The sequence below is a fragment of the Plecotus auritus genome, assembly GCF_963455305.1.
Source record: "Plecotus auritus genome assembly, chromosome: 2".
NCBI classification, from domain to species: domain Eukaryota; kingdom Metazoa; phylum Chordata; class Mammalia; order Chiroptera; family Vespertilionidae; genus Plecotus; species Plecotus auritus.
The window spans coordinates 6,920,853-6,941,325 of NC_137771.1; the positions used below are offsets into that span (position 1 = coordinate 6,920,853).

At 59.6% G+C, this 20,473-nt stretch overlaps 1 protein-coding gene across 1 annotated transcript; it reads left to right on the forward strand.

Moving 5' to 3' along the window:
• Positions 1-375: 375 nt before the first annotated feature.
• Positions 376-20,322, forward strand: LOC308242663 (uncharacterized protein C1orf167; the record flags this gene model as incomplete). Its single annotated transcript, XM_080657079.1, has 20 exons — positions 376-457; positions 1,534-2,554; positions 3,342-3,537; positions 4,461-4,597; positions 6,337-6,443; positions 6,899-7,085; positions 8,544-8,715; positions 8,959-8,995; positions 9,211-9,397; positions 11,010-11,163; positions 11,272-11,426; positions 12,178-12,386; positions 13,803-13,947; positions 15,163-15,510; positions 16,185-16,449; positions 18,224-18,329; positions 18,709-18,826; positions 19,046-19,181; positions 19,439-19,549; positions 20,008-20,322. 20 exons carry the CDS (start codon positions 376-378, stop codon positions 20,083-20,085), a joined length of 3,951 nt encoding a protein of 1,316 aa, XP_080513205.1. The 3' UTR covers positions 20,086-20,322.
• Positions 20,323-20,473: the final 151 nt, after the last annotated feature.

Consider the following 20,473-nt stretch of genomic DNA (forward strand, 5'->3'; position numbering starts at 1 on the left):
GCTCCAGGAGGTCGGAACCAGTGTGTTAGAGAGGAGGGAGGAGGACATGGGGAGTGGAGACAGGAAACAAAGAGAGCCTCGCCCTCTCTTGGGGCTGGGCAGGGACGCTGGAGGACGAGAGAAAGTGAGACGGAAAGGGGGTGCCATGGAGGCAGGGTGAGGAGACCCCACGGGGGCCTGAGCAGGACAGCTGGGGCTGGGCCGGAGGGCAGCCAGGGGTGCCAGTGAAGGGCGGGCTGTGGGCCAGGGCTGGGGTGTGGCCTGGTGGGAGCCAGGGCACCCCGTCTTCGTCCCTCAGCTCTCGTCTGGTCAGCTGGGCTGCTGGCTGTGATGTGGAGCAGCGACACTGCTGCCACCTGGCTTGGCCCTGAGCCCATGGAGCTGAGACCTGACGCCAGCCAGAAGGAGAATGTGTCCCCCCGGCCTGCGACCCCCCTGAGGCCAGGCAAGAGGCTTGGTGGGTCTGGGTTGGGAGGTGGCAGGAACAGGGTCCCCTCCAGGTCGTGGCCCAGAGCTCCTTTCCCGGATAGGCCCGCCCAGAGCCTCCACAATTCCCGAAATTAGCCACAGAGGGCCAGCTGGGCCAGGACACAGCCTTCCCAGCCTGGGGCCCAAGGGAGGGTCGGGAAGTCAGGGAGGGAGGTCAGGAAGAGGGTGGACCAGGAGTAGGCCTGACTGGGCCCTGGCTGAGAAGGGGCTCCCACAGGTAGGTGGGTACCAGGAGTGGTGGGCTGGAGCACCTCCGAGTTCAGGTGCCTGGCCCACAGCCCGCCCTTCACTGGCACCCCTGGCTGCCCTCCGGCCCAGCCCCAGCTGTGCTGCTCAGGCCCCCGTGGGGTCTAGCTGTGTGACTGTGAGCAAGTTGCTTAACCTCTCTGAGGTTCCTATCTACAAACTTGTATGGCCCACAGTATACTCGCCTGCCTTCCCTGGCATCGCACCAGCTCCAGGCCGTGAGGGCTGGGGGCAATCGGAAGGAGGGCTCTAAGCCCCACGCCAGGATCCCCAGAGCAGCCTTCAGCTGTTTGATGATATGCTGGGTCTTGCTTTCACCTTCAGCTGCTGTCTACCTCCCCCTGGTTCCCCCTGCACCCCCGCCCCCCTCCATCACCTCTTTGCTCAAGCTGGAAATCAGGGATTGGTCCTTCACTCTCCCCTTTGCCTCGCTCCTCTCAGCCTCCACAGCAGATCGGAATCTGTCTTCTCTCCACCTTCCCTGCCACCCCAGACCTGGTTGTCTCCCCCTCAACAGCCTCCTGTCCCCCAGCCTCCCTCTGCCCTCCTTGCCTCTGACCCTGCCCCGTCCCTGCTCCAAGCAGCCAGGCACAGTCAGATCATATCACTGTTCTTGCTCAAGACCCCCAGGCACTGCCCGTTGTCTGCAGAGCTGACACAGACCTCTGCAGTCCAGGCTCTCTCCTGCCTGGGACCCTGTCCCTCCTGGCTCTGAGGCCTGACCAGCCCCACCCGTCCCACCTGAGCACTGAACACTGCATGCCCCGCCCAGGGCATGACTGTCTCTACTCTCTTTAGAGCAACGGAGACTCCCAAAGAGCCTGGGTGTCGTCCTGGGTCGTGGACCTGGCCAGTGGGTGCCCAGGGGCCGGGCTGAGAGAGGAGAGCCTGCCACCACACCCTCGCCAAGGGAAGCTCTTCGCCAGGAGCCCTGCCAAGTCCAGACCAACCTGGCCAGCCCTAGGCCCCGCCTGGGCCTTGCCCTGAAGGACAGGACCGGCCGGCTGATCAACTCAAGATTCCAGCAGCAGAGCAACCTCCAGCCCCTGGGAGGCCTCCCCCTGCGGGGGGCGCGAGCGTTCGCCGTCCAGCAGAGTAACCTGAGCGCACGGGAGGCCGGCCTGGCCGGGTGTGGAAGTCGCGGCAGCCCCCACCCCTGGTCGGAGCCTCAGGAAAGCTTCTGGCCTCACGGGGTGCCCCGGGGAAGCCCCCGACCCCCAGGGCCACAGGCTCAGCCATCCTCCATCCTGAAGCCATCCTGGCTTCTGGCCACAGACACGCCCTGCCCACGCTTCAGGCCCACCCTGCGCTATGCCCCCACTGATGGGCACACACAGCCAGGCCCCAGATCCTGGGGTGGCCTCGAGAACTGGACCTCCAGGCTCCGGGGGGAACCCCTCACCCTGGACGACCTGTCTGTCCCTGTCAAGAGCCCGGCTCGGGCCCCACCCCAGGCTGCCACCTCCCGGCTGCTGGCCTCCGTGCAGCACCCGGAGCAGGAGGCAGCCCGCCTCAGGTGCTGGGGGGCCCAGGAACCCCCAGGCCCTTTGCCCCAGGAGCCCTGGACCAGCGGTGGCCAGGCCCGCCCTGCTGGCCCCCAGTGCATCCAGCCTGTTCTTGCTTTCTGCGACCAGAGAAAGAAACACCCCCGAGGTCTCAGGGGAGCCGCGAGTCTCCCAGAGACACCGGGGGTCCAGGCTGGTCTCTCAGGCTCTCAGGCCAGCAGCAAGCCCGCATCGCCACCGCAGACCGCTTTGGAGGTGCTGACTGGGGGCTTCCTTGACCCCGTGCAGGGGGTCCTTCCTGCCTACCCCCTAAGGCGAGGAAAGAGGCCTGCATACAGCAGGGGGCAGTTGGGGAACCCCCTGCTCCCTCAAGAGGTGGGCAGCAGAGAGGCCAGACTGTGCTCCCCCACATTCTCCAGGGCAGCCTGGGGTGCCCTCCCCGGGCAGGAAGGAGGGGAGAAGGGCCCGAGGGAGCAGGGCAGCGGGGAGGAAGAGAGGCCGCTTCCTGTCTGTGGGCCTCGGCCCAGCCACCAGTGCCCTGCAGGTAGAGGCCAGAGGAGTCTGGGAGCAGGATTTTGGGGGGCTCCAGGGGACTGCTGCCTCCCCCAGGAATTCTCACTCCAAGTAGCCAGATTGTCAGAAAGGGAGGCCTTGGGGCAGGCTGGGCAGGGGTGTCTGTCCTGCTTGCTTCGGGCCTGAGAGCTGCCTTGTCCTTCTGTTTTCAAGAACAAAGCCAGAGATCTTGTGAACCTGGAGTCTGAGAGGGCCCGGTGAGGCCACAGCTGGGCCGGGACAGCTCCTCTCCCTTTCGCCTGGGCAAACGGACACTAGGGCCTCATAGTGATTGGCCCTGATGGCAGAGCCACACGGGACTTAAGGGGGAGGGACTTCCACACTGTCCCTGCTGGGGATGACAGGGGCTTCCAGGCCCCCGGGAAAGGGGCGGACAGCAGCTCCTGGGATTTGTCACTGCCGGGCAGGGCATCCTCCCGCCTCCAGCGCTTTCTTGTCTGAGATTTCCAAGCCATCAATAGAGGGAAGCCCTTTCTGCTGCGCCCTGGGGCTGAGGCCCACCCCCTGACCAGCCCCGTCCATCCCCAGCCGGCAGCTGCTGTCCAGATGTTTCAGGGCGTGGCAGCACCTGGTGCGGAGGCGGCAGGCAGGGGCCCTGAGCCGCTGGCGGCTGCTGCGCAGGGGTCCGCAGGCACTGCGCTGGGCACTGCGACTCCGGGAGGCCCACCTGGAGGTGGCGTGCGGCCGACACAGGAGGGCCCTTCTGGCCCAGAGCCTCCAAAAGGTCAGGACCTCCAGGTTGGGTGGAGGGGAGGTGATGAAATGCTGGTGTGCTCTGGAGGAGGTTCTTCTGGGGCTCGGCTTCTACCTTCTGAGTGACCCCCAAGAGAAATTTCATCCCCCTCCCCAAGAGAGTGCACAGCTGTCAGCCCACACCTGAACCAGCTCTGCCTCAGCTCCTATCCTGCCTCCACTGCTGTCTGTCTTTCTTTCACACTCTCTGGCTGTGCGACTGTGGGCAAGTTACCTAACCTCTCTGTGCCTCAGTCTTGGATCTCTAAAATGGGGTAATAATTGACCATACCCCTCAGGGTTGTTGTGAGGTTAAATGAATAAAGGGACTCAGCACTCTGCCTAGAACTGTGGTCGGCAAACTCATTGGTCCACAGAGCCAAATATCCACAGCACAACGATTGAAATTTCTTTGGAGAGCCAAATTTTTTAAACGTAAACTTCTTCTAACGCCACTTCTTCAAAATAGACTTGCCCAGGCTGTGGTATTTTGTGGAAGAGCCACACTCAAGGGGCCAAAGAGCCGCATGTGGCTCGCAAGCCGCAGTTTGCCGACCACGGGCCTAGCACATAGCTCGCACTCTACCACATACTGTAAGAGTTGCTGTTTTTCACTAGTGGTTTGCAGGCCAGGCCGGGGCGAGCTCTCTGTGTTCTTCCCTCCCTGGGAAAGGGGTGCTCTGGGAGGGCCCAGCTCCAAGGTCAGTCTCCCAAGGAAAGCCCTGCCTCTGGGGCTCCCTCTCTTCATGCATTCATGCGTTTCCAAGGAGGCAGGGTTGTCTAGTGGTTAAGACCATAGGCTGTGGAGTCTGTTAGAAGTATTTGGCCCCTGTCCCTGCCCCTGCCTGGTGCTCCCTCTCAGGGCACATTTGAGGCTGCAGCCAACGTCCCTCTTCCCCTCCTCCCCTGATCCAGTGGAGAAACCTGGCTCAGCAGCAGAAACAAGGGCAGCCCCACATCCAGGCTGGCCCAGGACCCCTACCCTCTGGGGGAGGCCAGCCCCCAGGTCCCTCAGGAAGGAAGCCAGTGGTGGACCCCGCCCAGAGAAGCAGGTAGGGGGGGACACCCCAGGTTGGTCAGTGTGGCTGGGCAGTGCTGCTAGCCTCCCTCCTCGTCCCCGTTCCTCTCCCCAACAAGAGAATGAGGATGCAACCAGCAGACGTGGACAAAGATTTGTGCAGAAAGATGTCCATCACAGCATTATTTATCCTTGTAAAAGCTTTGAAACAGCCTCAATGCCCAGTGCGTGAGACAATTCTCATTTAACTACGTGATGAATATTGGGCAACCATTCAGCATGCTATGTACGAAGATTTAAAATTTTCCTCCCCACTCTCTTTTCCTTTATTTTTATTTTCAATACCTTTAATTTTTATTTCTAAATCATGACAGTCATGCATGCTTGATTTGAAAACACATCCAAAATAGTTGGAAATTTCATCCCCCTCCCCAAGGATCTCCATTCCTGGAAGTATTTTTATGGATATGTGTGTAGAATTTTTTTAAATATATTTTTTATTGATTTCAGAGAGGAAGGAAGAGGGAGAGAGAGATAGAAACATCCATGATGAGGGAGAATCATGGATTGGCTGCCTCCTGCAAGTCCCCCACTGGGGATCAAGCCAGCAACCTGGGCACGTGCCCTTGACCGGAATCGAACCTGGGACCTTTCAGTTTGCAGGCCGATGCTCTATCCACTGGGCCAAACCAGCTAGGGCTGTGTGTAGGAAAAATGGTTATGACAATGTTAAATGAAAAAGAAAAAGGAATAAATAGTAGCTAAGATATTTTTTCTATGTACCTAAACAGTGCATTAGAAAAGACCAGAAGGAAAAAAACTAAAATGTTGCACAGTAATGTGAATGGACTTAACACTACTGAACTATCCACTTAAAAAGTGGTTAAGATGGCCCTAGCCCAGTGGTCGGCAAACTGCGGCTCCCGAGCCACATGTGGCTCTTTGGCCCCTTGAGTGTGGCTCTTCCACAAATTACCACGGCCTGGGCGAGTCTATTTTGAAGAAGTGGCGTTAGAAGAAGTTTAAGTTAAAAAAATTTGGCTCTCAAAAGAAATTTCAATCGTTGTACTGTTGATATTTGGCTCTGTTGACTAATGAGTTTGCCGACCACTGCCCTAGCCGATTTGGTTCAGTGGATAGAGCGTCAGCCCGAGGACTGAAGGGTTCCGGGTTTGATTCCGGTCAAGGGTATAGGCTCCTCCATGACCCCTCAGAGGACATGTGAGAGGCAACCCATTGATATGTCTCTCTCACATCGATGTTTCTCTCTTTGTCTCCCCCCCTCCCTTCCACTCTCTAAAAATCAATGGAAAAATATCCTTGGGTGAGGATTAACAACAACAAAAAAAGGTTAAGATGGTAACCCCAACCTCCAAAAAAAAAATGCAAATAGTGCTTATCTCTGAAACAGAGAGATTAGGTTGGCTATTTTTTTCATTTCCTCAATTTCCCACTACTGTGATGTATTGTTTTTGTTCTTATTTTTAATTTTTAAAATGTGTTTAAAATAATTATTTAAATAATATCCATTTAATACATGTCTGTTATGAAAAATCCAGATGGTATTGAAGAGAGTGAAGCAAAAGCAGAGCCCCTCCCCACATCCCTTGTGTGATGGGGATAAGTGCACTGCCTGGAGAGAACAGCAGGTGGCTCAGCGCCCTGTGCTCCCGTGGGCAGGCAGGATCCGCCCCGGGCTGGGGTGGACAGGTTGGATCGTGTGCCCTCCCTGGCCCTGGGCATCAGTTTCTCTCTGGGCAAATTCACTCTCAGTCTGAAGGAGGAGACAGGAGCCCGACCAATTCCATCATGTTCTGGGCTGAGACCAGATGGAGGAGACGGGAGAGTCCAGATCCTGCAGGCCCTGCAGCGACTGGCTGGTGAGATGTGGGGCCCTGGGAAAGTGGGGCAGACGGAGGTGGGCAGGGCTGAGTCCCCACACAGGGCAGGGCAGGGCAGGGGGTCCTGAGTGGATGAGTGCTCATTGAGCACCTACTCCGGCAACTTCCCAGACACGAGCTCATTTGAGCCTCATGGTGACCTCGGCAAGGTATTGTGCCCATTTCACGGATGGGAAGACTGAGGCACAGAGAAGTTAAGTGACTAGCTCGAAGGCACACAGTGATATTGGTGTGCCACTGACGCTGGCACAGGCCCAGCAGAAGCTTGAGCGTTAGACCCGGAAAGTCCCTTAGACATCATTCACTCACAGGGAAACAAGCCGAGAGACGAGGAGCCACAGGCCAGAGGCCACACAGGTGTCCCAGGTGTCAGTGGCCCTCCTGGCCCTGATCCTCCCCTCTGCTCACTCCCTCTCTCACCCCTCCCTTTACAGTCTTCCTCCTGCGGTGCCAGCAGGAGGAACGGGCCAGGCAGGAGAAGGGGGTCCAGGGAGAGGCCTCCGGGGCCACGCTGAGAACTCAGAGCATGGGGAGGCGCCCCCAGGCCTGGTGCTCTCCTGCCGCAGATACAGCCTGGGTGTCCCCCTTGGTCCCCCAGCATCAGAGAGCCTGGCTTCGCAGGTAGGCAGAAGGGGGAGGGGGAGGGGGACCGCCTTCCCTGAGGCAGCCGGTGGGATGCAGCTGGGAGGTGCCCTTTGCGTTCTTGACTCCTCCTCGTCTTGAGAGAAAGATGAGAGAGAAATGAAAGCAGCTGCCATTGACGGAGAGCCCGAGACCTGCTAGAAAACACCCAGGAGCTGGGGTTTCGTTGTAAGTAAAGCTGAGTGCCAGTCGTCACCTGTCCCACGTGGAACCCCTGGCCAGGTGGGGGGACAGACAGGAAATTAGGGGTCACAAGTGTGCGCGAACACCACCCGAGTATAGTGTGAAGGGAGGAAACACGGATCTATGAGTTTTTTTCCTTGTTGTTAACTTTTAAATTATGGAACATTTTGTCTTACATGAAAGTAAAGAAAATGGGATAATACACCTGTGTATCACCCAGCTTCGAGAAAATCACCTCCTGAGAAAGCTTGTTTTGGACGTACTCTGACTACCCCCCCACCACATTATCATGAGGCAAACCCCAACCCTCACACCATTTCACCCTTAACTATTTCCGTAGCGTCTCTGAAAGATAAGGACTCTTACACAAGATGACCACAAGGCCATGCTCACACCTGAAAAACGAACAGTAATTCCTTAATCCCAGCAAAGACCTGCTCAGCATCCGAATTTCCCGTTGTCTTACAAGCATCCATCTTGTTCCAGTCTGTTCGAATTGGGGTCTAAATAAGGTCCACATGTTGGAATTGGCCGATACGCCATTCAAGTCTTTGTGAGCTGTGGGTCCCCTGAACTCTTTTTTCCTTGCAATTTACCTGCTGAAGAAATCATATAGTTGCCCGCGGTCTGCATTTTGCGGATTGCATCCGCCTGAGAGTTTTTCCTGTGAGAACCTTTAAACAGAGGGAGCTGACCTTGGCCAGGGTCAGCGGAGGTGTGAAGGATGAATGGTTGACTAGTGGAGGGAGAGCAGGGGAGAGCGCCAGGCAGAGGGAACGGCATGTGCAAAGGCTCGTGATAGCAACGCACAGAAAACTCCAAGGACAGCAGACAAGCTGCAGCCCTGTTAGTATGGGGGCCGGGGTGGGGGGCGGGGGGTTTGAGATGAGGTTGGAAAGGTGTGGGGAGCACCTTGCAGACTTGGGGAGGAGTTGACATTTTATCATACAAGCAAAGGGCTGCCCCTGGAGGATCTTAGCAGGGGAATAAAATGATTTGATTTGAGATTTTTAAAAAATCACTCTGGTTACTTAGTAGGAACTGACTGGAGGGCCCAAGAGTGGATGAGGGCGGGCCGGTAGGAGGCTGCGGAGGCCATCCAGGCATGTAGAGGTGATGGTGTCGAGGCCTTCCTGCAGCCCCATTTTGCAGAGGAGAGAGCTGAGGCCCAGAGAGATGAAGCAGTGAGTCTGGCACTTGGCGGGAGGGGTGGCCTTAACAACCGGCGCCTGCACTTTCTCTCGGCTGTCCCAGGTGCTTCGGGGCCTGGCAGCGGTCGGTGGAAAGAGGGGCCCAACCCCCGGAGCATCTGGCTGACCGCCAGATGGGAGCCCTGAGGATGTGCCTGAAACAGTGGGTGTGGACGAAGCAGCTCCGGGCTTCGGATGGGGCAGAGGTGACTCAGCTGTCCCTCTGCCGGCAGAAGGTGGGTGAGCAAGGAGACCGAGGGCTCTTCCCTCCACCCCAGTCACTTAAGGTCCTTCTACAGGGGCGGAGTTGACTTGTGGATTGTTGAAATGGGAGGTGAGGGAATTGGGCCCTTTCTCAGGGTGCAGCCTGGTGGGTCTGGGAGGGTACAGGAGGGGTCCCGGGAGTGGGTGCGCCCCAGCGGGACCTTGTTCCCATCGTGAGCTCCTCTAAGCCAGAGACCTTGTTCATCTTCCACCAGGAAGGGATGTGGCCCCTGCTCCCGGGAAGCGCCTGCGGTGAGTGGAACGCACGGCCTCTGTCCCCACCAAAGCCAGACAGGGAAAGATGGGATCTTTGAGGTGCCTGGAGGGGAGGGTTTGGGGTGTGGGAGGGTGAAGTGCCCACGAGTGGAGAGGTCTCAGGGGAGGGCCTGAGGCAGCAGCCATCAATGACTTTGGGCAGAGGGAGGTCACGGGGGACATGGCTGATTTGTCTCTTGACTGCTTCTCAGGGAACATGGACCTGGACAGCTCGGCCCCTGGAGGGGCCATAGCCCAGGGCCTGAGGTGGGTGGCCCAGGCCCAGGGGCTGCCCCGGGATCGAGGCCAGGGCTCCCCGCAGAAAGCCTGCCCACGACGGGCCCTCCACGGGGCGCTGCTGCTCTGGAGGGCGAGGCTCTCCCAGCGCCTGCGGGCTGAGTAGGTGTCCACGGGCTCGTGGCTTGGGCTTGGGCCTGGGGCAGGGGTGGGCCCATGAGTGGTGCTCTTCTCAGTGGCTCCAGCAGGGGGCCTGGCACACGGTGGTACCCAGCAGGTGTGGGGCAGGGGAGGCCGCCCAGGGACACTGAGACAGGGATTGAGCAGAGAGCTGTGGGGACAGACACAGAGTCCTACTGAGGTGGCCGGAACCTGATGGGGAAGTTGGTCTAAAGCTCCTCTCCCCTGCCCTGGCCGGCTTGGCTCAGTGGATAGAGCATCGGCCTGCGGACTGAGGGGTCCTAGGTTCGATTCCGGCCAAGGGCACGTGCCTGGGTTGCGGGCTCGATCCCCAGTAGGGGGCGTGCAGGAGGCAACTGATCAATGATTCTCTCTCATCATTGATGTTTCTATCTCTCCTTCTCCCTTCCTCTCTGAAATCAATAAAGAAATATATTTTAAAAAAAATAAAATAAAAATAAAGCTCCTCTCCCTCTCCAACATCCAAAATCGCCTCTCCCCCAGCTCCCAGCTCAGCGGGAGCCTCCTGGGGCGGGAACTGTATCTGCCTCCCGCACCATGCAGGGGCCCAGCCTGCGGTAGGCACGGGATAAACACTGTAAATGAATACCTGAAAGAGGTCTTATCCCCCTGTTCCAATGTGCCTCATTATACAGCTAGGGAAACGGAAACCCAGAGGGTCGAGCAGCTTGCTTTAAGTCACACTGTGAATCAGGAGCAAGAAGGCGGATTCAGAGCCCAGGCTGATGGTTTTGTGTGAGGGAAGGGGTGGAGCCAGCTTCCCACACGGGACATCAGGTGGATGTAAGCCAGCAGTTGCAGGGTTAAGAATTCTGCACCTGGCATCCATCACCTGGCATCCATCACCAATAGTCCCACACCTATTTGGTCCACTTGGACCCTCAGTCTCTTCTAATGCACCCCTAGAACTCCAGGGAATCTCAGTTCACCACAACCCTTCAGCATGTAGCCCTTCTACGCCCAGCCCATCCTGTGCCTCTGGGCATCAGCATAGCCGGCCTCTCCCTGTGGCACACCTTTGCTGCCCGGTGGCCTGAGATGAGCGTTTGGGTCCAAGGTCTGCTGCTATTTGGGGTTTGAGGAAATGCCTTCACCCAGGCCTCAGCGTCCCTATCTTCATCACCCAGTGGAAGTAGAAGTACTAGTGTGGTTATGCCTGTGGCCTCTTGAGGCTGGGGTCCCTGGACCTGGGCCCAGTCCCATCCCTCACCCGCTGCATGGCCCCCACCCACCCGGGAGCATGTCAAGGATCAGCCAGGTGACCAGCACAGGTGGGGCGGGGGTCTTGGTTTTAGCTGCTCAGGAGAGTCACCTGGGAACTTAGGAAAAGTCAGGAATCCCAGGCGGCACCCAGGCCAGTGGATCGGGATCTCTGGCGGTGGGACCCCGGGCATCTGTGTTTCTTAGAGCCCGGTGGTCCAGTGTGTGGCTGGTTTGGGAGGCGGGGGTGCATGTGGCAGCACCTTCCAGCTTGGCTCTCCCCAGGGGCCCAGCTGGGGTAGCCCCTGCTTAGCAGTCACTCCAGCCAGGGGGTGAGGCTGGGGCCCGGGAACTCATCTGCCCCTTGCTATAGCTCCTTCTTCCAGGGCGTGCAGCGGCAGATGCTAAGGTGCATCCTGAGGGCGTGGCGCTTGAGGGTGTGGGGACCAGGCAACCGGTCAGACAGTGCCAGGACCACCTCGGCCTCAGAACTGCTGGGCGGCACACCCCGAGGCCCACCGGAGAAGGTGAGCGGCAGGCGCTGGGATGAGCCAGGGTGGGTGGGGGACACGTGGGAGGAGAGGGTGGGGATGGGCAGGGGCCGGACACCCAGGAGGCCACACCTCCTCCCCCAGGCGTCCAGGGCCCTCGCCCTCCCGGAGAAGCTTCGGCTGAGCTTTCCGTGGGCAGCTGGGCGGCAGCAGCAGGCACGGTGCCTTCTGCTCTGGCAGGCGCGGGCTCAGCAGTCCCGGGGTGCGGCAAGGTGGCACCAGCACACCCTTCAGAGGCGGTAGGGACCCTGCCCCAGGCTGGTGAGCCAGGCCACTCACTACTCTCTGAATTGACTATTTCCTGAAGCCCCTCCCCCTCAGTCCTTGGCCTTCACAGCAGCCCCCCCCCCCCCCACTTGGGGTCTTCATCCCAGAGGGCACCCCTTGCATGCCCCAGTCTCAGATCCTCTCAACTCCTCCTGCCCTCCTACCCTGCCCCTGCCCTGCTGAGAGGTGTATGCGGAGTAGGGGGGCGGGGCACTCATCAGACCTATGATTTCAGGGATTTCACAGCTGTGGCTCATTTATTCATTCATTCATTATAGCACGGTGCTTAAGAGTTAGTCTGCCTGGGTTCTAATCCCTCACTGGCTGTGTGATCTTGAGCAATTTGCTTAACCTCTCTGTGCCTCCATCTCCCCATTTGTAGGGGGGTAATAACAGTACTCCCTTCAATGGGCATCAACGAGGTAGGGCGCATGCCTCCCCTAGCACAGTGCCTGGCACAGAGCAAGCACTCCATTCCTAGCAAGGTTTAGCACTAGAGGTTGGTACAGACCCGGCATTGGAGGTCTGGGGTCCCCTCTTATCCCCATCACCTGTCATTGTGACCCTCAAAGGAGCAGTCCTCCAACCCCCAACAACGACTCTCCCCCAAGATAGGAACGGGGCGAAGAGTCACCCCAAGCCCCTCCTGCTGCTGCAGGAAGAGTGGGCTGGGCGGGCCCCCAGTGGCAGTGACCATCCTCAGGGTGGACACTTCTTTCCCAGCATCCTCCTCGGCTGGAGCCACTGGTCAATGGCCCAAGGGGCCCGGAGGAAGCTGGCTGCCCGCTGGGCCCGGGATCGGAGCTGCAGGGACGCGCTGGGCCTGTGGCGGCGGCGGCTGGCGCAGTGGCAGGAGGCAGAGCAGTGGGCCCAGGAGCGAGGCCGGAGACGGATGCGAGACGCCCTGCAGCACTGGCACTCCTCCTGGCAGAGTGAGTGGGGGACTGGGACGAGCCCCAGGGGTGAAGGAGGGAGGGCCAGGGTCCACCAGGGAGACCCAGGAGTCCGTATCCTCCAGCACAGAGTCCAACAGTGGGACCCCACAGGGCATGCCCAGGCCCCGGGGGCGTGGACCCTGGTCCTAGGTTCATGTCCCCACTTCCATTCCCTGGCTGTTGTGGACTTTAAACAAGCTACTTAAGCTGAGTCTCGGCTTCCTTACCTGTAGAATGGGGGTGACAGCAGCAGCACCTCACGGGGGGATTGTGGGGGTACTGTGAAACAGCCCACCAATAGGCTTGGCTTAGAACCCAGCTCCTAGCAGGCTCTTGTTCATCTTCAGCCTCGTCACCCTCACCTGGCTTTCAGGGGGCACGGCCCCCTCGGAGCCCAGCACAGGAGACGGGGGTCACTAGGGGTGTTTTGGAGGCGTCCCCCTACACCGATACCGCGTACCGATGGGCTGGCGGCGGGGACTTGGTTGTTCTGGAAAACTCAATGCTGTCCACAGGAGACAGTCGCTTCTCCAGCCCCATTGTCCAGTCGCCCAGGAAGGCCGGCCGAGTGCCGCTAGACCTCGTTTCTTAAAGAAAAGCTGGGAATCTAGATTTTCATAAAATCCTCGGGATTCCTAAGCATCGCCAAGACGTTTTTTAAAAAACAAGCAACTCCCTGAGTTGGGTTGGCTTGGTCAGCAGTAGGACACCTGTCACCAAAGCATTTCAACCCAGATAGCTAGGGTGGCCTCCTCTGCTCCCACTTGGGTAGAGGGCAGAGGGCTGGCTAAGCAGGGGCCTCGGTCACCCAGAGCCTGGGGGTGAGGTCAGGGTGAGCACCCAGAGCCCGGGGGTGAGGCCAGGGTGAGCACCCAGAGCCCGGGGGTGAGGCCAGGGTGAGCACCCAGAGCCCGGGGGTGAGGTCAGGGTGAGCACCCAGAGCCCGGGGGTGAGGTCAGGGTGAGCACCCAGAGCCCGGGGGTGAGGTCAGGGTGAGCACCCAGAGCCCGGGGGTGAGGTCAGGGTGAGCACCCAGAGCCCGGGGGTGAGGTCAGGGTGAGCACCCAGAGCCCGGGGGTGAGGTCAGGGTGAGCACCCAGAGCCCGGGGGTGAGGTCAGGGTGAGCACCCAGGGCCCGGGGGTGAGGTCACAGTGAGCACCCAGAGCCCGGGGGTGAGGCCAGGGTGAGCACCCAGAGCCCGGGGGTGAGGTCAGAGTGAGCACCCAGGGCCCGGGGGTGAGGTCGGGGTGAGCACCCAGAGCCGGGATGAGGTCAGAATGAGCACCCAGGGCCCGGGGATGAGGTCAGGGTGAGCACCCAGGGCTCTGGGGTGAGGTCAGGGTGAGCATCCAGGGCCGGGGGTGAGGCCAGGGTGAGCACCCAGGGCCACTTCAGCATCTCTCTGGCCACAGGGCAGCAGAGCCTGCATGACCGGTACCAGGGGTGGGCGCAGCTGCGCCGGCAGGGCCTGTGCAGGGCCACGTTCCAGAGCTGGCAGCAGGCGGCAGCTCATCAGAGACACAGGATGGCCAGGCCAGAGCGGCTCGCACTGCAGAGGTGGGTGGGCCTGGCAGAGGGTCATCCCCACCCCGGGAAGAGCGGGGAGAGAGCCCAGGGGATGGGAGGCTGGGTTGCCCCTGCAGCTCTAGGGGAGTCCAGGCTGGAGGCCTGGGACCTGGGAAAGGGGGTTAGGGATGGGGTGAGGGTGGGGGTGAAGGGAGACCTCAGCCTGGAGCCGTAGAGCCATGACCACCAGCCTTCACTACCTGCTTTGTGCGGGAGGTGGGGATGGCAGGCCCCTCATCCCACGTCCCCTCATCCCCCTGGCTGGGTCGGTCCTTTGGTTTGGAGCAGTGGTCGGCAAACTGCGGCTCGCGAGCCACATGCAGCTCTTTGGCCCCTTGAGTGTGGCTCTTCCACAAAATACCAGGGCCTGGGCGAGTCTATTTTGAAGAAGTGGCGTTAGAAGAAGTTTAAGTTAAAAAAATTTGGCTCTCAAAAGAAATTTCAATCATTGTACTGTTGATATTTGGCTCTGTTGACTAATGAGTTTGCCGACCACTGGTTTAGAGGTTACGGTTGAGATGGAGAGATGAGCTACTCAGACATCCACCACCATCGGTGTCCCCGCACCGCGTGTTTGGGGGGTCCGCACAGGGGGACGCTGTACACAGGGGCCAAAAAGAGGGGCTGGCATTCTAAATAGAGATGCTCTAGTAAAACATGCATGTAGTTCATTAATGCCATTGAAAAGCAGAGGGCACAGGCGATGCCCGCGGTGCAGTGACAAACTCACCATTGCTCAGGTCCCCACAGCCAGTAACACAGGCTGCAGGACGCTGGCTCCGCGCTTTCGCATCTGAAGGCCGTGCCCATGTTTCAGGCCCCTCAGAGTGGGGGACCGTGTTCCCCTCACTGACCCCCTAACCCAGAGCGGGCTTGTGAGGGGACGCAGGGGTGGCTGTCCCAGGGGATCTGGGACTTGAACCACAGCTGCTGGGCTCCCTCAGACTCCTGGGCAGCATCTACCCCGCCCCTCACCCCCACCGCCCCTCCTCGCCCCGAGTGTGTGTGCCCCAAGGCCCCGAATGAAAGCCGGCGCTTTCCCCGTTGCACATCGGTCCCTATGTTTTTAAAGCACAGGGTTGTGTATGAAACCGTGTGTAACCTATAAGACTGTGATAAAACTTTGGGGGGGGGTGCAGGTGCCATTCTGAATAAAGGTGACTTGTCACTGACAGCAGCTGGCCCTCCTCTGCTCCTGTTTTGCAGCCATTTCCAGGCCTGGGGTGGGTCTGCGAGAGACGCGGGGATGCTCCGGGCCCGGTGCCGAGCCTTCCAGGCTGGCCTGAGAAGACGGGCACTGGGAGCCGCATTTGCCACGTGGCAGGAAGCCCGCGTGGCCGCAGCCCGGGTGCGGGAGCATCGCGTGGCCCGGGCCTCCATTGCTCTCTGGAGAAGCCACATGCAAGGGGGCCGGGCAGACACGCAGCTGAGGAGGGCCCGGGCCCAGCAGGCCTTTATGGCGTGGCGAGTGGCCCTGGGCCAGCGCTGTGAGGCCCGCCAGCAGGCAGAAGACAGAGCTCGGGCCCAGACCCAGCTGGCCCTGTGCTGGACTCGGTGGGTGCGTGAGTCCTGCCTACACCGGCTCAGCCGAGCCCACGCTGCCCGGAAGCTGAGCGCCAGGTGGATGCCCAGGGCCCGAGCGCAGCCCCTCACTGTGCTTCCAGCGGGGGCCTGGAGTTTGTTTGGGGCAGGGGAGAGGGGGTTGGGTGGCTGGTGCCAGGGCTTGGGAGACTGGGGCTGCCAGGGAGAGGCGATCCTGGTCATTGCAGCTTGTCCTGGGCCAGAGCCCAGCTGTGTGACCCTTCTTGGGCAAGTCTAACTTGAAAGGTCAAAGCAAGATAACAGAACTGCTCTGCAGGGTGGCCAAGAGATTAGAGATAACGAATGTAAACATTCAGCGCGGGGCCAGACTACATAGCAGGTGCTCCATAAACCCGGGTTTTTGTGAGGACAGGGGAGGCAGTGTGACTGGCAGGGCTGTCCTGCCTGTAAACAGGATGCTTGTCCCTGTCATGTGATGTTCTGCTGCTCTCTGTGCCCATTAAACGTGTTCGCGCCAGCAGAGCGGGGGTGGGGGGGTGGGGGGGGGAGGAGCAGGGCTCGGGGCTCTGCCTGGAGGTCCCCTACCATAGGCACTGGCCAGGGCTGGGAGGGGAGGCCCCCTACGCTGCCATAAAGCCAGCCTGGAGCTGATGGCCTTTGGTATGGGCTCCTTCCTCTCCCCGCAGGGTCCTAGAGGCCTGGGCCCAATCTGCCGCCCAGGGTTGTGTCCAGCGGGTCGCCATCACCCAGTTCCAGCTGGTTGGGCACAGGCAGCTCCTGCGGACCCAGTGGCAGACAGAGCTGCTCAGAGTGTGGCTGGAACCTCCGATGGAGGCCCAGGAGACTAGCACAGCCCTTCCCAGGCCCAGGGCCGACGTCACGCACTGGCCCGGGCTGGCCAGCAGAGGGCGCCTCCTGGAGCTTATGGACACTGCAGCCCCATGGAAGCAGGTGAGGTGGGGCCCAGGTAAAGTAGGAGGTTCAAAAAGACCAGAAGGCCAGCGGCTTCAGAATCGGCTTGTTTCAGCCCCTGGTGGCACGCATGGCTGGATGCTTCCCCAGGGGCCAGCAGCCTTGTGGACACCGCCCTCCCTAGCCCTTAGCCAGCCTCCTGGCTCTGGAAGCCAACCCGGTCCATCAGCAAACATCTCCTGGGCACCTACTGAGTGCCAGCGCAGCTCAGGCCTGCTGCAAAGACCAATGCTGGGTCACAGTCTCTTAGGCACCCAAAGTCAATATATGTCGTGGTGCAGCGTAGCATCAAGACAGAAATATGGGGACAGGAGCACTTCCTCGTCGTTCTTTTTCTGATTGAAAAAATGAAACATGCTCATTACAGAAAAATCAGAAAATGTAAATGAAAAAGTTTTCTTTCATGATACTCTCTGCCCAGAGATAACTGCCCGATGCTCTCCCGTCAGAAGCAGTTAGTTCTGAGACGAGCAAATGTTGGCAAAAGCTTGAGGGCCTGCAGGCAGGGGGAGGCTGCCGTGGAAGCCAGGCACAGAAGTGACGCCGTGTGGTGTCCGGGGCTGTGTCACTGCGGGACGCACAGCCCAGAGTTGCTGGCAAGGCCACAGTGTCCTGAAGATGAACTGGCATCACCAGGAATCCTGTGTCAGAATGCCGGGAAGGAGCTAATAGACTCGAGAGAGTCTGAGAGGAAAGGTCAAGTGGTTTTTTAATGGAATGAACTAGCTTTATTTGCAGAATCCACATCCTCTATGTGGGGCTGTGGCCACAGCAGATTCTGGGGGCTCAAGGTATTTTATTTCTAGTTCTGTGCTACAGACAATTCTATTTTCAGAGTACGTTTATAAACACGTTCATCCATTCCTGTCAGCAAAGGCAGGCAGGCACCCACTTACTGGTGGAGAAACTGAGGCTGGTGGAAGCTAGAAGTCGGTGCTGGGAATGGTAATGGGGTGCTGAATTCCAGGCCCCTCCTTTCTACCACATGCACACCCACACCCAGGCAACCCTCACCTGACAAGATGAGCGGGTATTATCCACCTCCTGGTGGCACTGAGCCCCTGAGCGAGTCTGGGGTCTGAGGAACAGTAGCTGGGGGCCGAGGCTCTGAGTCAGCCCACTCCTGAGAGGGGTGGCCTCAGGCAAATGACTTCACCTAGTCAACTTTATTTTATTTTTTTTAAAATATATACGTTTTATTGATTTTTTACAGAGAGGAAGGGAGAGGGATAGAGAGTTAGAAACATCGATCAGCTGCCTCCTGCACACCCCCTATTGGGTATGTGCCCGCAACCAAGGTACATGCCCTTGACCAGAATCGAACCTGGGACCTTTCAGTCTGCAGACCGAAGCTCTATCCACTGAGCCAAACCAGTCAGGGCTCACCTAGTCAACTTTAAGTGGGAGAGTAATACCCGCCTCACAGGCTGTACCTGGCGCAGGTAAGCTCTCGCCTGTGGTAGCTATTATTGATCCACCCTGCTGCTTGCGCCTCCAGCCACATGGGAGGCCAGGGGAAGAGGCCGTGGTGTGTGCTGATACCCATACTACACTTGGGCACCTTCTCCGTCTCCTCTGGGAGCCGCAGGGTTCACGGGAGAACGTGCAGTCCCATGAACTAGCCCACGTGTGCTCACACAAGTAGGAGGCCCCAATACTGGGTCAGAGGCAGGAAAGGCATCCATCAGGCCAGCTGGGCCCAGCAGGGCCAAGCCCATTGGGTTCAGGTTTTCCTCTCTGGCTGTTCTCATAGACGCGCAGCTGCAGGCCACAGGGCACGGGGCCCAGGCTGCCCAGCCCAGCACAACATCGCAGCCTCGGTGGGCAGAGGAAGCGGAGAGAAACGCCCTGGGCTCAGAGTAAGGAGACCTGCCCCTGTGGAAGGATGATGTACGAAGCGCAGGGGTGACCGGTCACCGGCCCTTAAGGGCCCGGAAATGAGCTCCGAGCTCCTTGGCAAATCCATTGTATGTATTTACCTGTATGTCCACCACCCATTTCCTCTTCAGGAATATCTCGGCCATTTTCAGAAAACAGCACATCTGCCCTGCCTGCCCCACCTGTTATTTCTCTTGGCAGCAGCCCAGGGCCTGGAGGCATGGGTGGACGTGGGGCACACGCTTCACTCAGCCCCTTTTGTCGCTCACCCCTGTTCGTGTGCTCAACCTCTAGGAGTGGGGTAAGGGGGAGTTTGCCCTCCTGAATGTTAGCCTTTTCTGCCTCCATTCCCCTTTCCAGGCGACAGTGCCGCCCAGCTCTGGATGCAGTGGCCTGGACCCAGGGCCCAGGGCGGGCCCCCTCCAGGACCAGGAGGGGACTGCAGCTCTGAAGGCCTGGAAGACAAGAGGTGGCTGGGGTAAGCAACTGCTTGGAGAAGTGGGGCGGGGAGGGGGGCCCAGGGCGGAGGGGCTTGCCTGAGCTGTGGCCAGGGCTGGGACTCTCTGGCCAGCGCGCACCCCTGCAGGCTCCTGGAGGAGCTGGCCCGGGCCCGTGGCTCAGCCCTTTCTCCTGGCCGTCAAGGGGTCATGATGCTCTTGACCGTCAGTCGGGATGCCCACAGGGCCTCTCTCCCCAGGAGGAAATACCTGCAACGCTGGCACCTTGAGGCACTGCTCCGCCGGCTCCAGGGCTCCCAGCAGGCCAGGCGCCTGGCAGGGACATGGCAATGCTGGGTGGATGCTCAGAGGGCAGAGGAGCTGGCACGGTCGCTGGTGAGTGGGGAGGGGGCCGCCCCAGCCTCACACCAGTTTCTCATGCTATTCTCAACCCTAACCCCTAGATGAAGTCTTTCAAAGTATGGCCTTTGGACCTACTCAGTCTGAAACCTGGGACAGGCCCAGGAATCTGCATTGTTCACACCCCTCCGATGGCACCCTCGTCCTGGTGCCACAGAGGGGCTGGGGGCCACGGCGAGCACAGGGCCTGAGGCAGCAGTCAGCCAGTTTGGGGCCTCACCCTGTCCCCACAGCCCAGGCAGTGGCAGCTGAGATGGGTCTGGCGCACGTGGCGGCGGCGGGTCGTGCAGCTGCAGGTGGCTCAGCGATTACGACGACGAGCCGAGGGCTGGGTCCTTTCTCAGGTACCAGTGGGGCAGCCCTAGCCCCCAGCAGGCCCTTCCAAAACCAGCGCTTCTGAGCTGCAGGGCCTCCCTGCGTGCCACCCAGGGCGCCTTCACTTGCTGGGGAGGTCAGTTTGCGTAGAGAAACTGCTTGGATTCTGGAGCCCTTGATATAGCTGGCAGCCCTGTGCTCAGCCCGGTCCTGCCTGGCACGCAGGCTGGGAACAAGCTTGGCCTGCGGCACAGCAGCCCTCACATGGCCGCAAAAGGCGTTGTCCCTTCCCGTCCTTTCCCGTGTGTGCTCTGAGCATAGCTCCGCAGGTCACAGGTCAGCTCTATTCTGAGCCTCTGCATTTGGCCGGGGGCAGGGTTGGCTGCCTGTCCGCCTAGGGCAGAGGGAGGGACCTCTATTCCCCAAGGGACCAATAGCACAGGCCGGGAGGGAGCTGGAGAACCTCTCCTTCCCCGCCCTGTTCCAGGCCTTTGAGAAGTGGCACCAGAATCTGGCAGCCAGGGGCCTGAGGAGGAGCCACCAGCAGCTCGAGCCCCCAGAGTAAGGTGAGCATCGAGCCCAGGGAGCACCCCGTGTGTGGCGGACTCGAGGTGGAGCAGGGGCCCGCTGCAGCTGGGACTTGTTGCCATGGAAAGAAAATCAGAATGGAGCCCAGCCTTCCCAGGGAGGAACTGCGCCCCAACCCCCTTCCAGGGAGTGCAGACTGGCAGGCCACAGGGCGCTCAGCCCACCCAAGAGTCCTGGGAGCTTTGAATGACAATAAACTGCCCTCCTTGGTCCCAGCTGCTTTTCTGGCTCCCAGTAGCCTGGACGGACGGATGGACGGACGTGGAGGGGATGTGCCCACAGGCTGCTCTTTGGACGCCCCTCCCCCAACCCCCCGCTAAGCTAGCAGGCAGGGACAGGGACAGAAAAGGGCCCACATGCACCTG